The 24826-nt window shown below is 63.4% G+C and overlaps 1 protein-coding gene and 1 long non-coding RNA gene across 5 annotated transcripts in view; one reads left to right on the top strand and one right to left on the bottom strand.

Annotated features, from left to right (window-relative positions):
• FBLN1 (fibulin 1) overlaps window positions 1-21397 on the bottom strand; it is a 74664-nt gene extending 53267 nt beyond the window's left edge. For all 4 annotated transcript variants that reach the window (XM_051840583.3, XM_089307737.1, XM_051840584.3 and 1 more), the window contains exons 1-4: window positions 21224-21397; window positions 10592-10697; window positions 3853-3988; window positions 2199-2370 (exon numbers count right to left, since the gene is read on the bottom strand). In XM_051840583.3, coding sequence (XP_051696543.1) covers window positions 2199-2370; window positions 3853-3988; window positions 10592-10697; window positions 21224-21302 — 493 coding nt within the window. In that variant the 5' untranslated portion in view covers window positions 21303-21397. The remainder of the gene's footprint in view (window positions 1-2198; window positions 2371-3852; window positions 3989-10591; window positions 10698-21223) is intronic.
• Window positions 21398-22057: 660 nt separating this feature from the next.
• On the top strand, window positions 22058-23926 carry LOC127489312 (uncharacterized). The gene is made up of 2 exons (XR_007917266.3): window positions 22058-22196; window positions 23475-23926. It is a non-coding gene; the product is annotated as an uncharacterized LOC127489312 (long non-coding RNA).
• Window positions 23927-24826: the final 900 nt, after the last annotated feature.

The following is a 24826-nucleotide window of genomic DNA, read 5'->3' as shown; positions in this document are numbered from 1 at the left end:
GAAGCAGAACAGGTGGGTGCCCCGCTGGGAGCTCTCGGGGTCACGCTCCCATTGGCTAAGGCGGTGTCTACTATTAGAAGGGGCAGAGGCCGGCGCCGCGGCTCACTAGGCTAATCCTCCACCTAGCGGCGCCGGCACACCGGGTTCTGGTCCCAGTCGGGGCGCCGGTTTCTGTCCCGGTTGCCCCTCTTCCAGGCCGGCTCTCTGCTGTGGCCCGGGAGTGCAGTGGAGGATGGCCCAGGTGCTTGGGCCCTGCACCCCATGGGAGACCAGGATAAGCACCTGGCTCCTGGCTTCGGATCAGTGTTCGAGGGTGAACCAACGGCAAAGGAAGACCTTTCTCTCTCTCTCTCTCACTGTCCACTCTGCCTGTCAAAAAAAAAAAAAAAAAAAAAAAAGAAGAAGAAGAAGAAGAAGAAGAAGAAGAAGGGGCAGAGCCCATTATTAAGGACTTATACCTACATTCAGCTCTGGAGATAGGCATCTGCCAGGAGTCAGGAGGCCAAAGTCCTGGCCACATGACCTTGAGGCCAGAGCAAGGCCAGCCACCCACACTGCCCCAGGGCTGCCGGGGACAGGCTGAAGTCACCAGGTGTGGCACTGTGAAGCCAGGTGGCACACCAAACACCTGGGACCCACCTCCATGTGCTCATCCCAGGAAGCCGATGCCCACCCCACAGATGAGGGCACTGAGCCCCAAGGGCCACGTCAGGACGAGACACGAACGCAGACTTGTCTGATCCTGAACCCCGAGCCCTCGTCTCACCCCAGGCCAGCAGGTCCCAGGTGAGGCTCCAACACCGGCCCTTGGCTGTGCCAGGAACGTGTGGCCTTGCGCCGTGCACGATGGCAAATGTCAAATGTGCACTTGGCCGGGCCGCGGTTCCCAGACATCTGCTCAGACACCCGTCTGGGTGTGGCTGGGAAGGTATTTATTTTAATTTAAAGATTTGGCTTTTTTTTTTTTTTTTTTCAAGTGTCCTGTTTTGAACTTTTTTTTGAAGTGCCTTGTGGATACTTTTGGAAGAAGGCAAGTTTTTTTAAAAATTTATTTGAAATGCAGACTGACACACACAGAGAGAAAGAGAGAGAAAGAGAGAGAAAGAGAGAGAGAGGTCTTCCATCTGCTGGTTCATTCCCCAAATGGCTGCAATGGCTGGGGCTGGGCCAGGCTGAAACCAGGAGCCCAGAACTCCATCTGGGTCTCCCACGTGGGTGGCAGAAGCCCAGGCACTTGGACCATCTCCCGCTGCTTTCCCAGGTGCATTTGCAGGGAGCTGGATCAGAAGTGGAGCAGCTGAGACTCAAACTGGCACTCACGTGGGATGCCGGCACTGCAGGCGGCAGTTTAACTGGCCACACCATGACACCGGCCACACTCTGGGAAGGTGTGATTGAGAAGAGGTTAATAATGAAGCCGGTGGACCCTGAGTCCAGCGGATGGCCCTCCACAACCTGGTGGGCCCCAGCCAATCAAAGGCCTTACGAGAAAACAAAGTGACAACCCCCCCCCTCCCCGTGCCACCCAGGGAGGGAACCCTCCAGCTGAGACCGCAGCTCTCCCCAGGGCCAGCCTGCCCTGCAGTCCCGGAACCTGCCAGCCCCTCAGTTACAGGAGCCAGACCCGATCAGTGCTCTCCGGCATCCAGGACCCCCACGGGTACCCAAATCCCACCACCTCCTCCAGGGGACTTGGGGCTGTCTCTCAGTACTGCAGAACCTGGTCCTACGTAAATGGGACGGACTAGCTGTCACATTCTACTATTAAGGGATCGGCAACCAGAAGCTATTTGGAGGGGGTGTGCGTTAAGACGTTGTCTGTGTCCCATGGGTTTAAGTCCCTGCTCTGCTAGCAATTCCAGCTTCCTGCTAATGAGACCCTGGGAGGCAGTCGGGGCCCTGCCGCCCATCAGGAGACCTGGGCAGTTTCCAGCTCCCGGCTTCCGCCTGGCCCGGCCTTGGCTCTTGCAGGCAGTTGGGAAGTGAACCAGTACATGAGGGGTTTCTCTGTGTCCCTGACTTTCAGTAAATAAATGGTTTTTAAAGTCTGCACCTGTTCTGTACAGATGCCCGCCCCCTTCTTTTAGACGTTCTTGATCTGCACTGGAATCCAGGATGTGGTATCGGGAGATAAACGGGCTCCACACACATCCTGGAAACCCCACACGCGGCCCAGGAGGGGAGGGGAGGGGACGCACCTGTTTCCCGGAGGTCCACAACGTCCCCGGGCACGAAGTCCGCCGTCTCCTGGCCCTTCACGCAGCAGGCGCGGAACACCAGGCCGCACTGGTAGCCCACCATGAGGCTGTACTCGCAGCTCTGGCCCTGGGCCTGGGCCGCTTTCCCCAGCAGGCAGCAGTGGCAGCACCTCTGTAAACATGGGAGACACCAGCTGGGGAGGCTGGGCACAGGGCCAGGGCCAGCGGGGCTCTGTGGGGCCCGGGGCCGCCTCCCTGAGCCTCCCTGGACGGCGGCGACTGATGCCCACATATCGGCTCTGGAGACAGGCATCTGCCAGGAGTCGGGATGCCGACATCCTGGCCACGTGACCTTGAGCCCAGAGCAAGGCCAGCCACGTCTGGCCTCGAACCCTCGAAACATTGGCAGTAAGTAGCGAGGCAGGCCTCCGAATCTCCGTCCAGGGCCACCCCGCCACCTGATCCCAGGACAAGGGAGCCCTCCTACAGGGTCGTGACCTCCCCACTGCCCCCTCTGCCGCCACACGTGGGGAGCACTCGTTACCACACCCACCTTTTGGGGTATGAGTTATCTTTCCCGGAAACACCGATCCCTCATCCACCAAATCCCCTGGGAGCAGCGGAGCTGCTTCTGTCCCTGCCTGCCCTCTGACCTGGGGCGCAGGCACAGCCGCCGGCCAGGCGGTCACAAAATGCACAGGGCCTGCCCTCTGACCTGGGGTGTAGGCACAGCCGCCAGCCAGGCGGTCACAAAATGCACAGGGCCTGCCCTCTGACCTGGGGTGCAGGCACAGCCGCCGGCCAGGCGGTCACAAAACGCCCCGGGGCCTGGCCACCCCTCCCTCACCGCCCCCCAGGCTCCTTCCTGCCAGAGCGCCTCCCGGGGGGCCCACGTGGCGTCTCCAGATTTGTGTGGAGAGGGAAGCCCAGACGGGAGCCCACGCCTGCCTCCGAGCACCCCCACTCCATTCAGATTCCTGCTCCTCGAAGGGCCCCTGGCCTTCCGCACGAGCACAGCGTGTCCCAGCGCTGTCCACCCGGCACCGCCAGCAGACGCCGTGTCCCGCCCGGCAGCTCCCGCAGCAGGTGGCCTGGCCAGCTTGTTCCTCTGCGGGGCTCTGGCCCAGGAATGGGATCCTCAGGCACTTGCCTACCCCTAGTGGACGCAGCCCAGCCCAGCCAGCGGCCTCAGTGGCCGCTGTCTTGGTGGGTCAGGGGGAGGGTCCAGCTGCACTCCGGGATGGGCCCCTGCTGTTGCTGCAGTTTTCCTTGCCAGGGCAGTGGAGGCCACTCTGCACCCAGCGGCGTCGTCTACGGTGGCTCTGGGCCCCAGCTGAGCCTCGGAAGCAGAGAGGCCTAAAGACCTCCAGCTGCGCAGGGCCCAGCCTGAACTGAGGGGAAGACGCCACAGGTCCCAGGTGACGCCTGCTCTGACCTCTGCGCTCCGTCCAGAGCCTGGGGACGTCTGTGCTCTGGGCAAGGCCCCCTCCCCTGTCCGTAGCCCCCACCCCGCCCCCACCCCATTTCCCCAGCAGGGGGCTGTGCCCGGGGGGTGGGGGGGAGAGAACACTGGGTGGTCTCTGCTCCCTGCTGGGCGGGGCGCACAAGGATAGAGCCTGGGGCAGCTGGGGGAGCCCGGGGCTGGGGTCCTCACCTTCACGAACACGGCCTCCAGGCTGGCGTTGTCCCCGCGGGGCGCGGCACAGCTGTCCTGCTCGCTGGCCAGGTTGATGCCCGCGGCGCAGTGCAGCTCCTCCAGCTGGCTGTGGCAGCACTGCTCCTGGACCATTCTGCGGGCAGGGCGGGGCCGGCGGTCAGCACACACGACGCACCCCTGCTCCTGCTGGGGGAGACGCGCGACCCAGCCTGCACGCGTGTTTAGTTGGAGACTGAACGCAGAGAGGAGACTGGGCAGGGCCTCACCAGGGCCTCCCGGCTATTGAGCCAGCACCTGCCACTCACACTCACACTCACCCCCACGTGCCAGGCTCAGAGGAAACCGCTTCGGGGAATTCCACCGCACAGCTCGTCAAGGCTCCCAGGGCAGGGACCTCGGTAGCGGCAGAGCTGGCCGTGGTGCCCACGTGGCCCAGCCCTGCTGGAAGCAGTTCTCGGAGGCCAAGGGCTCAGGGAGGCAGAAGGGCGGCGGCTGCCAGAATCCGTCTCAGACGCAGCCACGGCGCGGGGGCGGTGCGGGGGCCGGCGTGGGAGGTCTGCATGTCACAGGTGGCTCCCGACCAGACCCAAAATAACCGCAGCTTCAGCCAAAGCCAGCAAGGGCAGGAAGAGTTGCCCGGCCTGCTCCTCCAGGAGAAGGTGGGGCCCAGCCGGCCTCCCTGTGTGGCTGGCCAGGCTGCCTCCTCCTGCGGACAGCAGCTCCCTGGCCCCTCTGCTGCGGGGGCTGGAGGCCGGCACCCGGCTTTCTGCCCCTTCTCAGAACCACACTGGGGCTTCAGGATGGATCTGTCCATGTTGGGCTATGACACACGTCACTCACGCTGCTCAGCGGTCAGAGCCGTGCGTGCCTCCTTCCCGACACGCGTGTGGGAACCCAGACATCGCGGACTCGCTGGCCGACAGGAGCCGGCAAGCACCAGCAGGGACGAGGGGGATCCCTGTGCACCGCCGGCAGGAACACAGAACGGTCGCTCCTCTAAAGGCCAGCTCTGGGCTGGAAGAGAGGCCCGCACGCTCAGGGTCACAACTGCACCACTCACGACCACCAGCAGGTGGAAGCACCCAGCGGTCCAGCAGTGGGCAACCAGGTTGGCGCAGAGGGAGAAGCCGCTGCCTGGGACCTGCGCGTCCCGTACCCGAGTGCCAGCTGCTCCACTTCCGATCCCGCTTCCTGCTGATGCGCTCTGGGAGGCAGCAGGTGGTAGCTCAGGGACTTGGGTCCCTGCCACCCACATGGGGGACCTGGCTGGAGTTCTGGGCTCTAAGCTCTGGCCTGGCCCAGCCCTGGTTGTTGTGGGCCCTGAACCAGCGGATGGAGGATCTCTCTCTCTCTCTCTCTCTCTCTCTCTCTCTCCTCTCACCTCTCTCCTCTCTCTGCTGCTCTGCCTTTTGAGTAAGGAAAACAAACAAATGAATCAGCATCGTTTTAAATTACAGTCCACTCGCACAACGGAGTATCAGCCTTGAAGGCAGGCGTTTCTCATCCAGGCCACAGCATGGACTGATGTGAGGGCCACGTGCCCGGTGAGATAAGCCAGCACAGAGGCACAGCGCCGTGTGGGTCCGCTCCTACGTGGCATCGAGAGCAGCCACGCTCGTGGTGACGAGCGCAGGGGTGGTTGCCAGGGGCTGCCGGGGGGAGTTCCGGACTTCCAGTTCTACCAGGTGGGAAGGTCTGGCAAGGGAGGGGCGCTTGCTGGGCACAGTGTGAACGTACTTAACACTGCCGAAGGGCGCAGGGGCAGGCATCTGGCCTGGCAGCGAAGGTGCCCACGTCCCACAGTGGCCTGGGGCCGGTTCCTGGACCAGCTCCTGCCAGCACAGACCCTAGCTGGTGGCGGAGATGGCTCAGGTAGCTGGGCTTCTGCCACCCACGTGGGAGGAGACCTGGATGGAGCCCCTGGCTCCAGGCTTGGACCTAGCCCAGCCGCAGCCGCCGTGAGCATCGGGGGAGAACACCAGCGGATGAGAGCCGGCCGTCTGCCTCACTGTGCGTGCACGCGTATCCATCTCTCGATCTCTGGGCTGACGGCTGGGGTTTCCCAAACACAGGCCAGGCTCCAGGGAAACCGGTCTGCAACTCGAAGGACCAGCCAGTGTCCACGAGCCTCCGGAGGACCGTGCCGGCCCCCACGCTCACCCCCGGCTGGCAGTGCCCCGGTGTTTCTGTACCCGGTTGGCGTGAGGCTTTGGGTGAGGGCTCGCTGCTGGGGAGGGAGGCCACTCAGAGGCAGCCCCAGGGCGCCCGGCGGCCTCCACTTCACCTGCACCTGCGTCTCTGGCCCTGAGCCCTGGCAGAGTCCCCGCCCCCACTCAGGTCCCACGTGGCGCCAAGGGCACCTGGAGCTCAGCACCCAGCCCTCTGTCCAGGTGTTCAGAGCGAAGCCCGGCAGCCCTCCCCGCTGCAATCCAGGGCTCTCCCAGCCCCGCCCACATCAGCTCTCTTCCTGCCACCTCTCCGCCCGCCCGGGGCATCCAAGTGGCCACTTGGTCTCAGCTCCGCCTCACGCCCACCCCACCCCCAATCTCTTCCCTTTTAAGCTCAGCTTCAGACAGACCCTCCTCCACCCATCTGATCAAATCCTGCACCTTCTCTTCCCACTCAAAGGCAGCCTCTGAGGTGGCCCCACAGCATGGACGTTCAGCCCCACAGCGACCCCTGGAGACCCTCCGACCTCACCGCTCCCTGCTGGCCACACCGGTCCCTCGCTGCTGGCCTGTCAACCTGCACAGCCTCTCGCTGAGCCTCCATGCTGACTGTTCCCTCCACCGGGCTGCTCTTCCCTCCACGCCACATGGCTGGCTCTGGTGCCCCCTTCCAGGCCTGGCTCAGAGGCTGCTCGGCGCTCTGCCCCCAACCCCGGGCCACTCCCTCCCCGATCTCTCCTCCGCGGGCACATTCTGCCCCTTGCCAACCGCGCATCTGCTCTGTTCTATGCTTATCATCTGCAGCCTCTGGAGGACAAGGCCAGCGGATTTTTGCCAATTTTGTTCCTCAGTTTACACCTGGCCCAACTTAGTGATCTCGGCCTCCCAGGACCCAACTTGGGCCGGCTCCCAAAGGAGGGATGCGTGGGTTTGCCCTAAACCAGGGTTTTAGGAGACTTTAGATTCAGATCTATGGACTGTTAGGCCCCAAAGCCAAAATGCAAAGTGATGCCAGGGTTGGGCAGATGTCACAGCTGCCATCTCCCGGCCGCTCCCGACGGGATGCGTGGCTGTGACAGCTCCAGGCAGCTCAATCCTCACCCTGCTGAAGCCTGGGTCTGCAGCGGGCAGCTCCTCACGTGGGTTCTGGCTCACCCAAGGCATCTGCCCTATGTCCTCTGGATCCCAGAGAGCCCTTGGTGGCCAAGGGGAGGAGTTGTCCGGCTGCTGGGGACCTCCTGGTTTTCAGTCAGAAAGTCCCATGGCCCCACGTGATGAAGTGAGCGTGGCCAGAAACGCGGCAGGTGCCCACGGGAGCTGGACTCAGCCACAGAGCCCCTCCCGCCACTCTGAGGCCATTTCAAGGAATCTCTTCCTGCACCTGTGAAACTTATCCCCGGCCAAAACGCGGCCCTCAACACGCGCCCCCGGGAACGGATTCCTGTCCTCACCACGGGAGTCGGTTTGTTTTAAAAGCTACCTTGTCCTCTCTCATGCTCTCTTGCCGGTCTGCCTTCTGCCATGGATGATGTAGCAAGAAAGCCTCGCCGGGGCACAGCGGGTTCAGCTGCTGCTTGGGACAGGGGATCAGAGCCTGGTCTGAGTCCTGCCTCCACTTGCAACCCAACCCCTTGCCAATTTGCCCAGTGGGAGGCAGCAGATGATGTAGGACACCGGGGTGGAGCTCCAGGCTCCTGGCTTCAGCCTGGCCCAGCCCTGGCCGTCGCAGGCATTCGGGAAAGTGAACCAGCGGATGGAAGACCTCTGTCACTCGGTCTTTTAAATAAACACAGCTTCTTTTTAAAAATCTATTTATCAAATAAATAAAACTCTTTTAAAAATATTTATTTATCTGTTTAAGAGGCAGAGTTAGAGAGAGAGAGAGAAAGGTCTTCCATCTGCTGGTTCGCCCCTCCAATGGCCGCAGCAGCTGGAGCTGGGCCGATCTGAAGCCAGCAGCCAGGAGCTCCTTCCAGGTCTCCCACACAGGTGCAGGGGCCCAGGGACTTGGGCCATCTTCCACTGCCTTCCCAGGAGCATTAGCCGGGAGCTGGATCAGAAGTGGAGCAGCCGGAACTCGACCCAGCACCCACATGGGATGCCGGTGCTGCAGACGGCAGCTTTACCCACTGCACCACGGCTCTGGCCCCAGAAACAAATTTCTGTTCTTTATAAATCACAGGTCTCGGCCAGCGCCGCGGCTCACTAGGCTAATCCTCCACCTAGTGGCGCCAGCACACCGGGTTCTAGTCCCGCACACCGGGTTCTAGTCCCGGTCGGGGCGCTGGATTCTGTCCCAGTTGCCCCTCTTCCAGGCCAGCTCTCTGCTGTGGCCCGGGAGTGCAGTGAAGGATGGCCCAAGTGCTTGGGCCCTGCACCCACATGGGAGACCAGGAGAAGCACCTGGCTCCTGCCTTCGGACCAGCGTGGTGCGCTGGCCGCAGCGTGCCAGCCATGGCGGCCATTGGAGGGTGAACCAACGGCAAAAAGGAAGACCTTTCTCTCTGTCTCTCTCTCTCAGTGTCCACTCTGCCTGTCAAAAAAAAAATCACAGGTCTCAGGTGTTCTGTGACAGCACAAAGTGGGCTAGGACATGGGCTGAATGGCGTCCCCAGCACCCCCACCCCAATGCACCGCTGAAATCCTGACCCCGGGACCTCGGAATGTCACCGTGGAGCGGAGGCCTGAGGAGCAGTAAGAGAAGGCGTCGAGGTGGACTCAAGTGGACATGGCCGCTGCCATGGGGGGGATGAGGACACAGGTGTGGGAATGACAGCCACGGGGGAGGAAGCTGCCTGCACCCGAGGACCAGGCCCAGGAGCACCAGCCCTGCCCACACCCAACCTTGAACTTCAGCCCCCAGAATGGCTGGAGCCCCCAGGCTGCGGCCCTGGGACCCTAAGTGACTCCCTCTGTGTGGCCCTCTTGGTGGGTCTCTGGCCACCTCTGACCCTGCAAGGGAGGCGCTGGGCCCTGGCTTACACGGGGGGAAACCGAGGCTCTGAGCTGGCTGAGGTCACACAGCTGGAAGTCCAAGCCAGGCCAGTCCAGATCCAGGGCCCAGCCTCTGCTCCCAAGCAGAGCACAGTCTGTACAGAGCCTGGCGCTGACGGCGCCACCGGCCACCCTGATGTCCTGGCTTGGGGCGCCACGGCCGAGGCCCAGCCCCAGCTGCATGGCCTTCTCAGTGTCCTGCCTCCCTCCGTTTGGTCTGTGACACTTCTGGCTTTGCAGGAACTGCCCCCTTGGGGTGCACGTTCCCCATCACGGCTGGCAGGCGGCACCCTGTGCCCGGTGCCAACACCAACGACGTCTGGGCCAACGTCGTTTCACATCCACCTCCCGCCAGCGGGCAGCTGGTGTTGTGACATAGTGGGTAAAGCTGTCCCTGAGACACAGGCATCCCACATGGGCACTGGTTCGAGTCCCGGCTGCTCCACTTCCCACCCAGCTCCCTGCTCATGCACCTGGGAAAGCAGCAGCACATGGCCCAGGTGCTCAGGCTCCTGCGCCTACGTGGGAGACCCGGAGGAAGCTTCTGGCTTCAGCCTGGCTCATCCCTGGCTGTTGTAGCCATTTGGGGAGTGAACCAGCAGATGGAAGATCTCTCTCTCTCTCAACTCTGCCTTTCAAATAAATAAGAACTCTTTAAAATAAATGAGAAGACGTGTGTGTGAGACACAACACACAGCCAGTGTTCCACAGAAAGCTGCTACTGTTCTCAGTAGTGGGCGGAGCCCCTGCTAAGCGTGACTGCCCAAACCTGCAGAGCCTGCAGGGACCTGGAGCCCACATGGACCTGGAGCCTGCAGGGACCCACAGCCTGCAGGGACCCAGAGCCCACATGGACCAGGAGCCTGCAGGGACCCACAGCCTGCAGGGACCCAGAGCCTGCAGGGACCCAGAGCCTGCAGGGACCCAGAGCCCACATGGACCTGGAGCCTGCATGGACCCACAGCCTGCAGGGACCCACAGCCTGCATGGACCCAGAGCCTGCAGGGACCCAGAGCCCCCATGGACCCACAGCCTGCAGGGACCCAGAGCCTGCAGGGACCCAGAGCCTGCAGGGACCCAGAGCCCACATGGACCTGGAGCCTGCAGGGACCCACAGCCTGCAGGGACCCAGAGCCTGCATGGACCCAGAGCCTGCAGGGACCCAGGGCCTGCAGGGACCCAGGAGAAGCAGAGCCCCCCGCAGGCTGCTGCCCGAGGGCACCACCCGCCTGGGGAAGTCTGGTTGGGGCCTGGCTTCCCCACACTTAGGGGTCACAGGTGGTCCCCATTCCCGTGTGCAGAGCAGTCCCAGTCCCAGCCTCAGCAGCCCCCCTCCCCCGCCGCTCAATCCCAGCTGTGGCATGGAGAGCCCCAAGCCCACGTCCTCTCATCCGAAGACTGCCGGCTTGTGCCGTTGTGCCGTTGTGTGCCAGGACAGAGGGGGCACCAAGGAGGGAGGCGGGGGCGCCCACCCCCGTGCCGCGGCCGGGCACACACCACCCCTCCCTCCCTGCCCTCCACTAGAGGCGCTAAGAACGAGGCCGTGGAGAGACGGCGGCTGCTGGCGGACACACCTGCACTCGGTGGACTCCGAGACGTAGGGCAGCGAGCAGTCCCTATGCTGGGTGGCCATGCGATGTCCGTCTGCACAGCAGGTCTCCATGGATACGTCCGCGGCCCCTATGCAGGGAAGAGAAGCCAACAGGTGACTCACCACTGGCCCTGCCGGGGGGGCCCGCACCCAAGATGCCCCACCAGGGAAGCCACCGCCTCGGGCCCGGGTGGAAGGGACAAACAGGAACCCCTTTAGTTGTTCCGTACATGCCTGCGCCTCCTGAACCCAACCCTGCCCGCCGCACACAGCTCAGCACCCACGACACATGCGCACGTGACGACTTCCCTGCTCCAGCCACGTGCTGGAGTCGCACATGGGTCCCTGGGCCTAGGGTCCACCGGGCAGGATGAACGGGTGTGGCTGGCAGGGGTGTGGCCAGGTACCGTGCGTGGAGCGCAGCAGCTGGGGGAGCTGGGAGGTGGGGCCCCAGGGTACCACCGGCCTGACTCCCCCGGAGCTGAGCTTGGAAATGGGGGTCTCAAGAGGCAGGAGGCAGAAGAACCCACATTTTTGCAGAGCAGCTTCCGGGCCTCACGGCAGGAGCGCGTGTGCGTGTGCGTGTGTGTATGCGTGTGCGTGTGCGTGCTGGGGGTTGGGCTCAGTCCTCATGCTCTCAGAGGGGGGACCGTCCCCGCCCAGGCAGCCACAGGCGAGACTCGAGATTCCACACATGTATCAAGCAGGCTCGTTTCTCACGCGATGATTTTGTACGGCCCCCTGAGGCAGGCAGAAGTCGCCCCTCGGCCTCTCAGTGACCCCACAGTGTCCAGCTGAAGGCTACTGGGCTCAGTGGCATTTCTGGGCATTGACAGCAGGGGGCGCTGCTCCCTCCCCCCACGCTGGGCCCTAGGGATGGCCCCAGAGGGAAACTGTGCTGCTCCGCCAGCAGTCAGACACACGGTCAGGGCATGCTGCAGACCCCTCTTGTGGGGGAGGGGAAGAAACCTCCAGAAGCACCCCGGGTGGGTGTGGTCGGGGCACGGAGGAGCTGAGGCCAGGAAGAGGGGGTCTGGCTCCCAGGCACACCCCCCGAGACAACTCAGGGCTTCCTCTTTTCCCCAGGGCTCCCGGGGAACTCACAGCTGCTCTCTGTGCCCGCCCCATCCTCACATTCAGGGGGACGGCTGCCACCTGGCCAGTCGGCCCACCCCTGCCTCGGCTGCCCCTCCTCACAGGCCCCACAACGCTGTTTGGTGAACACCGGCGATTCACCACGGCTCTCCCAGCGCCACAGCACGAGTCTTGCGTGCCGGCACCCACAGCTCTGAGTGGAAAGAGCAGGGGCTCTCGCGCCCAGGAAGCGGAGGCTCTGAGCCCCTCCCAGCGCCTTCTTGCGTGTGACCCTGGGTGGCGACTGCACCGCTCGGAGCCGCAGCTTCCTGGGCAGGAAAACAGGGCTGCGATGGCCTCACAGAGCCGCCGGGCAGGTGCAGAGACCCTGGTTCCAAGCACGCACCCGTGCTTCCTAAGCGGCAGCTGGCCTGTGTGTTAAACGACAGAAGCGGGTTTTCCGGCCGATGCCCGCGAGAACCGGGAGCCTCGCCCGGCGGCCTGGTGTGCGGAACTCCCCACGCGTGAGCTGCGGCTCCAAATGTCCCTGGGCCTCAGAGAGGCAAACATCCCGGCCAGGAGCTCAGCTCACCTGGCTCCCTCCCGCGAAGCCTCGGGCACCTGCAGCCTCGTTCTGAGCAGGACGAGCAAACGCGGGACGTTTAAAAGCGGGGCTGCCCGGGGGTCTGTGTCGGGGGGATCAGTACCCAGCTGCGGCCCAGGGTCAGCTCAAGTTCCTTGGCCAAGTTCCTGCAGAGTCCTTCGGAGAGACCCTGAGCTGCCCAGGCTGGGCGTCGAGGAGCACAGGTGGGAGGAGTGGGCTGGGAAGGGCGCCCCCCGCCCGGCCCCGGCCCCCTTCACGTGCCAGCCCCCATCTGCTCGAGCCCAGAAGCCTCTGTGGCTGGCCTGGTGTACACTGAGTGCCGCTGTCGGGGACAGGCAGCACCGGGTCCTCAGCCACGTGCCCTGCCCCGGGACAGAGGCCACCTCCAGCCGTCACTGGGGAAGGCCACCTTGAGCCACAGACCCCGCTGCAGAAGTCACAAACCTGCTGAGGCCACAGGGGGCGGCTGTCATGCCCCTCATGCCCGCGGCTGTGCCCCAAAGGCGCCCTCTGCCCGGCCCCTGCTGTGAGTGGAGCGGGGTCATGTGTTTCCAGGTGGGACCTGTGGCCCATCGGCGGCCAGCTGGAGCTGGCTGACTGGCCGCAGGTCACAGGCTGTGGTCGAGACTGACGCGCTGGGAGAGGGGCCGAGAGGCAGCCTTGGGTTCCCCAGGCAGATCCTGCAGATGCCAGAGCCTCGGAGTCCTAAGGTTTGCACCACCAAGGGACAGGGCGCGCGGAAGCCACTGGAAACCCTCCTACTTCCGCTCCGCCCCATCCCATGCGCCTGCTCTCTTCCAAAACGCACACCTTACATGCCCAGCGCCAAAGAGGCGCTCCAGGAGCCACTCAGAGCAGAACCCAGACAAAGCAGAGTGGAGGCGGTCGCCGGTGATGAGAACACACGTGTTCCCACCCGGACCACGCCACACCCACCCGGAACCAGAACACAGCCCAGTGGAGGGGTCCCCGCTCCCACCCGGAACCAGAACACAGCCCAGTAGAGGGGTCCCCCACCCGGACCAGAACAGACAGCCCAGTGGAGGGGTCCCCGCTCCCACCCGGACCAGAAGAGACAGCCCAGTGGAAGGGTCCCCACTCCCACCCGGACCATGCCACACCCACCCGGAACCAGAACACAGCCCAGTGGAACAGTCCCCACTCCCACCCGGACCAGAACAGACAGCCCAGTGGAATGGTCCCCACTCCCACCTGGACCAGAACAGACAGACCAGTGGAATGGTCCCCACTCCCACCTGGACCACGCCACACCCACCCGGAACCAGAACACAGACCAGTGGAGGGGTCCCCGCTCCCACCCGGACCAGACCACGCCACACCCACCCAGAACCAGAGTGTGGCCAGCTCTGCCCAGCACTCAGCCGACACTCGGGCCCCACCTCCCTTCAGCCCGGGCTCTGCAGCCTCGGCCAGGGCCCGCCCCTTCCTCATCTCACTGTCCCTGCTGCACCGGCCTGCGCCCAGCACAAACACCAGGGCTCACCGAGGATCAGTATCACACACAGAACCAGAAGGACTGATGGGCACAGTCGCCGGGAAGGTGCCCGGCCTGGCTAACAGCCCTCTTCCTGGGTCATCCGGGGAGGAGGGAGTGATGCAAGGGACCATCCCGAGGCTGCAGCCAACAGCAGCAAAGGGCGGGGCCGGCCCAACTTCCAGCCAGAGCCAGTATGCCTGGGGTGGGCCTGAGACCGTGGACCTGCCACGTTCTCAGCCACGGGGATGGGCCTCAGCACTGGCCACCCCCGGCCCATCAGAGGGAGACTGAGCTGCAGGGAGAGGAGGGGTCGGCCTGCAGAACTCCCTGGTGTCACAGCCACCGGAGGTGCCACCCGCATGTGCTCCCCCCGCCCGAGGAAAGGCTGTCATTAACCCGAGCTCAAAATACAGCCCCCAGTGCTTTGTGGGAGTTTCCGGGGGACTGAGGCCCCAAGGCCAAGGCTGCACCTACTCCCCCCCTGAAGCCAGGCCAGACATATCGCCGCCAGAAAGGCAGAACGTGCCGTCTTCGCTGTTTGCAGATCTGTGCCCTCTAAAACAGACAAGTTTTGCTCCGGTTATGGAAATCAGAGATTGACATGGCTGACGGGCTCCCTGAAGGAGTGGGAGTCACTGGGGGAGAGAGAACGGCGGGGGCTCAGCCTGGGAGATGGCAGGCGACGGCTCGAGTCACTGGGTTCCTGCCACTCGTGTGGGAGGCCTGGATTGAGTTTCTGGCCCCAGGCATTGGCCCCGACCTGTTGTGGGCATTTGAGGCGTGAACCAGCAGAGACCTCACTCTCTCTCTACCTCTCAAATAAATAAATAGTTCAAAGGGGAGATTACATGGATGTAAATTTTACTACAACAACATAATTGCTTTTAAATTTTATTTATTGGAAAGGCAGAGTTACAGAGAAAAAGAGAGAGGTCTCCTATCCGCTGGTTCACTCCCCAAAAAGCCACAACAGCCAGGGCTGAGCCAAGCCAAAGCCAGGAGCCAGGGACTTCTTCTAGGTCTCCTAGATGGGTTCTGGGACCCCGGCACTTGGGCCATCTGCTGCTGCTTTCCCGGATCGGAATGGAGCAGCCGGGACTCCAACAGGCGCCCACATGGGACGCCGGCACTGCAGGTGGTGGCTTCGCCCATTACGCCACAATGCCGGCCCCAAAGCAGATTTGTCAAATTGCGTTTTTGGGGCCACTTTGCACTGTGTTCATTAAGAAAGCACCTGGACGGCGGCTCACACACTCACTTGCGTTTTTCACCCAGTGCTGCTCTGGATCCACACTAACACGAGCCCTGTGAAGAGCGGCTGGTTAACGGTCTCTGGAATGTTCTAACGGTTTACGCGGCAAGCTGTGCAACTTCAAACAGGAACAGTTCAAACGTCCAGTAACAAACTGTACCTCTGTAACCAAAATAAACAGGACTTCAAAAGTTTTTAAAAACAAAAATGAGAACCCCCCCGAGGGGGAAGGCAGCTCCCTGCGAGTCCAGTGAGGCGGCCAGCACAGGGGCCTGGTGGCCACAGCCCCTGCGGCGATCTGAGGAGCAGCGGCCAGAGCCCTTCTGCCCCATCACGAAAGTGGGGGCCAGCCGGGGCCCACAGAGGAGCCCCTCAACGCCCTCGGGGCCTCCTGGCAAGGCTGGGGAGGGGACAGGGGTCCTCCCACCTCCGCCCACATCTCACGGGAACCAAGCGGCTGGGAAGTGGTTGACAGCGTCCGGCAGCCTCACCAGTCACTCGGTGGCCGGCAGTACCCGTGGAGGGGCACCGGTCGCCCACACACCCCAGCGCCCGAGCAGAGCAGCCCTCACACAGGTCGTGGCGTGGACAGCGGTGAGATGCCCCGCAGGTACAGTCAGCGGGGTTTATCCAGGACACCCTGCAACTCCACATCCTGGCCCAGAGGCCACAGGATGTCAGGGAAGCCATGCCCATCCTCCAGGTGCCGACTACGAATGCTTAGGGAATTCAACCCACAGCTGGAAAGGAACCCGCCCAAGCCCCCACCCAGGCCCACCCAGCACCCCTGGCACTGGCCTGCAGGTGCTGTTAAGAAAGTGGGGCCTCTCTCGCCTCTGCTTCTTTGTAACTCTGCCTTTCAAATAAATCTAATTAAAAGGGGGGGCAGGTGGTGCTATGACATAGTGGATAAAGCTGCCACCTGCAGAGCTGGCATCCTATATGGGCGCTGGTTCGAGTCCCGGCTGCTCCACTTCCCGGCAGTGGAAGATGGCCCAAGTCCTTCCACCCACGTGGAAGACCTGGAAGAAGCTCCTGGCTTCAGATGGGCTCAGCTCCGGCCATTGTGGCCATCTGGGGAGTGAACCAGCGGATGGAAGACCTCTCTCTTTCTGCCTCTGCCTCTCTGCCTTTCAAATAAATAAATAAATCTGCAAAAAAAAAAAAAAAAAGAGAGGAAGAAAGTGGGGTCCAGGGCTGATCTGTTTTGGGAAGAAACCGCAATCACCCACGTCGGTCTGTGGCACAATCCACAAGCATAAAACTCGGCACAAACCCGAGGCCACACTCAGGCAGACGGCCCGGCCTCGAGCCTGGCTCCGGCTCGGCGCCCACGGGACTTCTCCGAGCCTCCCTCTGTCTCCACCTGCACAGTGCAGGTGCTAACAGTGCCTGCCGCGGGGCTGGGAAGACGAATGAGGTCAGCCAGGGAAAATGCTGGAATCAGCAGAGAAAAACGGAATCTTCAAAATCGGAGAAGTCCTCACGTCAGGGCCAGGGCATTCCTTCCCGCAGAGTCAGCGCACCTGATGTGATGCGCGCGGCCCACAGCCCCCACCCCCCTCCTGGAAAGAAACACCCCCACCCCGCCCAGGACCCATGGACGGTGAGGCCTGAAGGGCAGCTCCTCACCAGCCACAGAGCCGGACAGGAAACGCCAATGAGACGGGACTGGGCAAGACTCAGGCCGCCCTACCCGGGCCTGGGAAGCCAGAAGGGGCCCAGCGTGGTCGTCCCAGTGCCTCTGCATCCGTGCAGGCCCAGGAGGTGAACGGACCCCCGCTCCACGCCGCCCCCAGCCTGCCAGCCTCCCCAGGAGCTCACACGCCCCCAGGCACCAGTCCTGAGAGCGCTCCCAGCGTCCATCACAGAGACGGGGGTCTGGGGGTCTGGCGCAGAGGGAGGCACTAGGCACGTCTGGGGGGAGGGGGGAAGCATCTGGCTCCCCCCCAGGCAGTGCACTCACAGGCTGCCCTCACCCTGACACCTCTGCAGCTTCCCTCTGGCCACTGCACCTGCACCCTCCATGCCTGGCCTTCGATGACAGCGCTGGGCAGGCCAGGTAGTCCCTGGCCAGCTCCTGTCCTCAGACCACCACACCGGTGCAAAGCTCGCCTTCTCCAAGAGGTCCTCCCTGACCACCCCCCAACACACACACACACACACACACACACACACACACACGACAGAGCCGATTCCTTTGTTCCCTGAATTGCACACAAATAATTAACTCTAGTTGGCGCCACGAGGGCTGGGATGGGCTCTGTCTCCTGCACCCTGCCCATGTCTGCCCCTGAGCCGTCGATCACTGTGTGTGAATGAATGAATGAGCAAATGAAATCGTGTGCTCAATTAGGGGCAGACAGCAGCAGCAACTCCCCAGAGGCCACAGCACCAAACCAGAGGAGCTTCAGATCCAACCCTGGCTTAAGAGTTCACACCCCTGCCTGTTATTAAACTCCAGAGGGGCTGGTGTTGTGGCTTAGTGGGTAAAGCCACCACCTGCAGTGCCGGCATCCCCTATGGGTGCCGGTTCAAGTCCTGGCTGCTCCTCTTCCAATCCAGCTCTCTGCTATGGCCTGGGAAAACAGTAGAAGATGGCCCAAGTCCCTGGGCCCCTGCACCGGCATGGGAGACCCGGAAGAAGCTCCTGGCTCCTGGCTTCAGATCGGCTCAGCTCCAGCTGTTGTGGGGAGTGATCCAGTGGTTCGGTAAGACCTCTGTCTCTCTGCCTCTGCCTCTGTACAACTCGGCCTTTCAAATAAATAAATAAATCTTTAAATATATACAGGTAAGGGCAGTGCCTCCCTCCAGGGTTGCCTTCAGGGCGCAGGGAGGCAGCACAGGTGGGGCGCAGGTGCAAAGCGACAGGTGCGGGGTTTCCGCTCCCACCCCAGTAGCTCACAGGAGCAGCACCCAGTGCATCCGGAGGGAAGCCACAGGCCACAGCCAGTAGCCACTGGGTAGCAAAGTGCACATCTAGTCTCACTCCAGCCGGGGACGAGACCCAAAAGGAAAAGTACTGGACCTCTGAGGTAGCAGGGCTGTGGGGAGGATCCATTGGAGACTAAACGTGAAGCAGTCCAGCTAGGAGAGTCGCCCAGAGCAAAGCCGCCCTCAACTCACACAAAGGAAATGGACGCAGAGGGTCACGGGAGCCGGGCAAAGAGCTTCCAGAGCTGGCACCGGGGCACCGGTCTCCTAAACAGCCCCACCGAATGCCGGTCCCCACAAAGCAGGACCCTCCAGCGCGCAGCTGGAGCAGCAGGTACCCCACCCTCCTGACCCACCCTGGAGTTAGAACCCAAGGATTAAGGGCGGGTGGGGGCGGCCAGCCCTATCCGCTCCCGGATGTGGCGGACTTGGGGCAGACGACCTCAGCAGGCTCCCAGCCTCTGATCCCAGGCCAGTCCACAACAGGCTCCTGTCCTCCTCCTCCACCCCGGATCTGCTGTGTGGCCACATCTGAAATCATCGCCTAGAAACTGGCGCCATCCGGGGACTGCAAGAGCATCTATTAATCAAATTGCTACAGTTTTATATTTTGCAAAAGGAAAGCCTTTTATTGTACAAAATCCACTGGCAAAACTCTGAGGTGTCTGTTAGAGCTGTTTTCATAACACTTGACCTGTAACGCTGCCCTGCCCACCGTGCCCACGGCTAAGAGGCTGGCCTTCGGGGAGTACCGGGCGGGCAGGGGTCTTTCCCAGCCGTGGGGAGGGGCTACGCCTCCTGGAGTCCCTGCCCATGCCTCTCCTCCTTGAGGCCCCGGGGTGCATCTACCTCCTCCAGGAAGTCCTTCCAGACTCTGCCAGGAGGGCTGGGCTCCTTTTTCTGGTTCATCTGGGAGCCCGAGCGGCACGGGGTGGCAGAGCTGGGTCTCCCCAAGACCCAGAGCCGACGCTGAGCAAACCAATGACCGAAGGCCCAAAGACACCACTCAGCAGGACCGGGTGGCAGGACCGGTGCCAACCCGAGACTGGCACTCGGAAGCTGCTGGCTCTGCGGTCTCCTTCCCAGGAAGCGTCCGGCTGGGGAAGCCCAGTATTGGGATTTGCAGCTGAGTCCGGGACGCTGGCTCTGTCCCGGCCCTGGGAGAGGGGACCCTGTGCACGCAGCAGACAGCTCCAGCTCCGAGCGCTCTCCCTCCGTCCTACCGGGAGGTGTGGCCGCCCCCACCAGGCCATGGAGAAAACCACCAGACCACTGTGGATGAGGCTGGCGCACCCACTCATGGCACCCTGCTGGGACCTGAGCCTGAGCTGCCCCCTCATCCCCAGCTCCCTCCCACCAGTCCTTGGGGGAGGCAAAGGCAGCTGTGCTGGGGGAGGGGGCCATCAGCCCTGGGCCCAGCAGGGGAGCCCTCCCTGGTGCCCCCCAGTCTGGTCCTTCAAGCGTTCAGAGCTCTGGGCCCCACCTCCCAGCTGGGAACCTTCCAGAAGGGCAGCGGCCCAGGCCACATGTTTGTAAGCCAAGTTCTCTCTAGCCTTTGTTCTCCCTCCCGGCGCGACTTTTCTTTTAATCAGTCGAAACCAGAGGCCAAGAAAGTCTTGGAGAAAACACACTCGTCCGCCCGACCCCTGCTCCTCCCCGCCCCCGCCTCCCGCCCCAGCTCTGGGTAAAGCCCAACAGGGCAGACAGACAGAGGACAGACAGGCGGCTCCGCCGTGCCCCGCGGCCCGCCAGTGGCCAGGTGGCCCTCGCCAAGGGCCTGTCAGCACAGTGGCTCCGGCGCTCTCCATCGGCTCGCCTTCACGGCTGCGGTCAAAGTGTGGTTTCCCTGTGTACCCCGCAGCTCTCCAGGGTGCAGGGCTGTGCCACCTACGACCCTGCAGGGCTGCAGGGGCCTTGGCTGCCAGGCGCCCGGCCCGGCCTGCAGCAGCGGAGAGCAGCCAGGCTGTCTTTTAACCCCCTCTCCCCAGACCAGACCGCGCAAACAAACTCCAAGAGGGTGCTCCCCAAACACAGGACCATGGGACCACCCAGACTTCATGGAGGACACTTTGTATGCCCTTACGGTGCTCCTTCAAAGCACAGGGACAAAGTTATCAGGCACAAAAGAATGTGGGGGAGGGGAGGGGCTTGGGGTCTCCAAGTCCCCTGAGAGTTGAACTCAGCCTTCTCTCTGGACGCCCCCTTCCTCTCCGGGTGCCCCCCACTCCCAAGCCCCTTTGGGAGGTCTCTCCTGCCGGACCACCTGCAGGCCTGCCCAAGAGGCCTCCTGGGAGCCCTGTGCCTCCCCAAGCCACCTCCAAGCTGGAGAAGTGGCCCAGGACACAGCCAGCGCCCAGAACAGCTATCAGCCCCAGAGGCCGCCGCCACAGCCCAGCCCCCTCCTCAGCCGCGACCTTCCGACCAAGGAGGCCTGTGAACACTAGCGACTTCAAAAGAAACTAAACAAGGCATAAAGAAGCTGCCCTGGCCCTGGGGAGAAACAAACACTCCAGCAGGGCCAGGCCTGACTGCCGGCCCCAGGAAGCCATGGGGTCAGCAGAGAGGTCGCAGGTCATGGCTCCCCCGCCCCCCAAGCGGCTCTGATCCACCGGACCTCTGAACCCAGGAGCCAGAAGGGCGCAGCCTGGGTGGCCACCAACCCCATGCTGTCAGCCTGGGGGGCTGGGGAGGGAATTCTGGGCCGGGACCTGCTGCAGGGGGCTCCATCCCCCCCTTGTCACACAGTGGGTAGGTCTGGAAGCCGCCTAAGCCAAGTCCTAGCGAAGCGTGGGGCCTGGTGGGCAGGAGGGCAGGCAGAGAGGAGGGCCCGGGTCTGCAGCCTCCCCCAACCCCCTTACCCGACGGCTCCCCACCGGGGTCCGTTCCCCATTCGCAAGCTGGGGCACTGAAAGACACACTAAGGAGGCTCCCAGTGCAAGGCGGGGGGCTCGGTAACCCGCAGCCAGCGCCCCCATCGCCAAGGCCCGGGAAGGGCCCTCGGAGCCGGCTCCATCTGCGGGGGCTGAGGCCGGAGCGCGGGCGTGGGAGGGGTCCCGCCTTGGAAGCAACCCCCCCAGACAGGCCGGCATTCGGGCTGGGCCGGGAGTTGGGGGAGGCCCGGAGACGTCGCCCGGGTCTGGGCAGCCCCGCTGCTCAGGGGACCGCACGACGACGGTCCCGGGGAGCGCACCGGCCCGACCCCGGCCTCTCCACGACTACCCCCCGGCGCGGGGCGGTGGCGGGGACGCCCTACCTCGGGCCGCCAGCAGCGAGAGGCCGCCGAGCAGCAGCAGCGGCAGCGGGAGCCGGCGCGACGGCGCGGCGCGCTCCATGGGGCCGGCAGGGACAAAGGCGCGGGCGGCTCCTGGCTCGGCGGGCGCGGCGTGCGGCGCGCGCTCCACGCTCGGGCCGAGGCTCGGCAGCCAACGCCGGGCCCGGGCGCGCCGTTCAATTATCCCGCCCGGGAGGAGGGCGCGGCGGAGGCGGGGCCGGCGGGACCCTCCCCTCTCCCGCTCCGGGCCCCGGGCTTCCCTGGAGGGGCAGAGACGGGGGCGCCTTCGGGCCGGATGCGCCTCCACCCGCCCCCCTCCGCGCGCGTGAAACCCGATCCCCTCGGCCCCCGCGGGCCGGGCGCGGGCTCGGGATCGGACTCGGCGCCTTTGGAGCGCGGCCGAGGGTGCAGCCCGCTCGGGGCTCCCGCGGACGAGCCCCGCACCCCACCCCTTCTGCTCCGTTCCGGCCTTCGCCGCCGGCCCCGGGGTCTGGGGCGCTGCCAGCCGGCCAGGCGGCAGAATGAGCCGGGCACGCTTGGACCCGGGAAGCCGAGGAGGCAGCCTTGGCTGGGCCTGCAGCACCCGCTTCGTGCTGGAATCGGGGCTGCAGCTGGGCCGGGGTGACTGAGGGTGGGCTGGTCTGTTGGGATCACAAGCAGATTTATTTTTTCAAATGGGGGTGGGGTGGGGGAGGCGGGCCCTGGGGCAGGTGAAGGTGGGAGCGAGGGGTGAGACCACAGCCACTTCGTGGACTGGGTCCCAGGAGCCAGCACCTCCCCTCACGGGTTTCTGCCTAGCAGAAGTGCACGGCTTTGGTTACAGCCGACATCCACCAAGGCTTCCCGGCAGAGTGCGCACACGTGTGGAGCCCCGTGACCCCTGGAGCAGGCGCCGTCCCGGGCCAGCCACCAGGGCATTGGCTGCAGGATCCCCTTCCATATGGGACAGGAACAGGTCAGAGGGCGGGAGAGGGTGCTCCTGGGGTGGCCCCCGGGGCTGGAGGGAGGCTGAGGGCACTTTCCGGTGATTTCACTGGGGCGTGGTTCCGAGGTCGGGTGCACCGAGCTGTTTCCGTGTGCTCTTTCCCAAGTGAGCGTTGGGTTCCAATCAAAACCCACATCTCTTCCACACAGGGTGCCTCGGAGGTCTGAGGTTTGCCGGGAGCCCAGGACAGCTTGTGAGAGAGGCCTCTGGGACTGGCCCTTGTGGGGAAAGGGGTGGAAAGGGGTGAAGGGCCCAGGGATCGGCCCCTGCAGAGGCTCAGAGGCCCCAGGCAGCTCAGGAAGACGAGCCGTGCGTCCTGAGCAGGGGTGGCCTGGGGTACCTGGGCGCACACAGCCCGTGCTGTGGGGAGCCAGGGCCCTGGGCTGCACAGAGTGGAAATGCGTTAGTACTTTGGGGTCTTAACTTGGTATGAGGGGAGGGGGAGGTGACTGAGAAAGAAGACAGGAGGAGATCCAGAGACGGATAACCCAGAGGGGTCCAATGACTGCCCGGCGCTGCCCAGGTGACCCCCTGGCCACGAGGCCACGCCTGCCAGGGGCCATGGGGGCTGCAGCAGGTGACACTGGTCATCTGCAGGGTCCCTTTGTGAGGCTGGGGAGGGAGCATCCGCCGTGGGTAGCTGAGAAGACATCGGGGGAAGGAAACGGAGTAGCTGAGGTGCCTGCCACTCATGCCTGCATTTGAGTGCGAAGATGGCACCAGCACAGCCCTGGGGACTGACTCCCCGCGCGCCAGCCTGCAGCTGAGAAGGGCGGGACCCAGCCACTGGTCCCGCACTCACCACCCACAGCCCCACCAGATGTCCCTGTCCCTCGGCCACCAAGGGTCGGGAACACGGGCACCCATGGGCACATCTGAGAGAGTGGGGAAGAGTCAGACTCTGAGGTCGAGCCCACCCACCTGGTTCCCGTCCAGGCTGTGCCACTTCCTGCTGTGTGGCCGGTTGGCATCCTCTAAGGTGGCCAGCGATGGGGCCTCTGTGACTGTGAGAATCCAAGATGACTCCTGTGGAGGGGTCACCACCCACTGACCTCGCTGGCAGCCGCTGGGGCTGGTGGAGGTAAAAGCGGGGCACCCTCAGGGCCGGAGGAGGGGAGCAGCCCTGGCCCCGCCTTGCTCTGTAGGACGAATCTTTGTGGCCTCAGTTTCCCTGTCTGCACAATGAACGGGGTGCCCGGATACCTCCCCAGACCCCGGCCCGGCTCATTCGAGGCCTCCTTCCCCCAGGCACACTCGGAGTTACGGGAAAGTCAGGAACCTGAGGCTCTTCCCACCGAGCTACACCCAGAGGCGACCACCCTGGGCGCTGGACGTCAGCGCCCTGTCCGTCCTTCCTGCCTGTGCTTAGACGGAAGCCTCGGGGGCTGGGGGCTGTGACGTGGCTGCTGTGACACTGGCGTCCCCTATCTGAGTGCTGGTTGAGTCGTGGCCGTGCTGCTGCAGGTCCAGCTCCCTGCTAACGTGCCTCGGAAGGCAGTGGATGCTGGCCCAAGAACTTGGGCCCCTGACACCCCCATAGGAGGCCAGGATGGAGTTCCTGGCTCCTGGCTTTGGCCTGGCCCAACTATGGAGAATGAATCAGCAGATAGAAGATCCCCTCCCCCCCGTCTCCTCCCTGCCTTCCCATCTCTGTCGCCCTGACTTTCAAATGAGTAAATAAATCTTAAAAACAAAACGAAGCAATGAAAGTCCTGGGTAATGCAGCCCCTCGCGTGTGTAGACACCCTCATGTGTCCTGTCCCCCGCTCCGGGGGCTCTTGGGAGACAGGGGCACCTGGTGCTGGTGTCCAGGAGTAACCAAGTGCCAGGTCCCTGACCCAGGAGCCTCAGCGCTGGAGATTGGCAGCCTGGCCACCGGGTTTCCCACCCTGGCTCGTCCCTGGGCCGCTTGTGTGGAAGGGTCTGTTTCTCTGGACGTCACAGGCAGCTCTTTGTCCGGTGAGGACCTGAGGTCGCACACACATGCGTGGACGCACGGCCACTCGGCTACCCTCCCCTGCTGGGACATTGTTTGACTTTGGCACAGGCATAAATCACGCATGCTCCCAGCTCGCCCGAATCTGCTCTTCTGGCCCCGAAGCCGTGCAGGAGCCCTGGCGGCACCCAGAGGATGGCGAATGTGCAGCCGCCCCGATGCATCCTTGGCGGCCCGGGCCCTTCCGCCACTGTCCGCTTTCCCAGTGTGTTCTCAGCAGTGGCGGAACGTTCTATGTACGCATGTTAGCCACGCTGTGCCTCTTTCGTAACTTCTCATTTATTTTTGCAACAGCAGAATTATTTACGACAGTGAAAATCTGGGAAAAGTGCGGTGTCCGACAGCAGCCCATTTACAGTCTGTGCCATTGGCTTCCATTAAACTGGTATTCAGTGACCTGATGGAGAGTATGTCCCTATCGAAAAGGCAGAGAAGAAGGGCCGGCACTGTGGTGCGGTAGGCTAAGCCTCTGTCTGCAGCGCTGGCTGGCTCTAGTCCCGGCTGCTCCACTTCCGATCCAGCTCTCTGCCACCGTCTGGGAAAGCAGTGGAAGAGGGTCCAAGTACCTGGGCCCCTGCACCCACACGGGAGACCCAGAAGAAGC

The sequence above is a fragment of the Oryctolagus cuniculus genome, chromosome 11 (assembly GCF_051225735.1).
Source record: "Oryctolagus cuniculus isolate XC-2025 breed Fujian yellow rabbit chromosome 11, ASM5122573v1, whole genome shotgun sequence".
Lineage (NCBI taxonomy): Eukaryota > Metazoa > Chordata > Mammalia > Lagomorpha > Leporidae > Oryctolagus > Oryctolagus cuniculus.
Note: the sequence above shows the minus strand (reverse complement) of the source record. Positions and strands in the feature narration are given on the sequence as shown.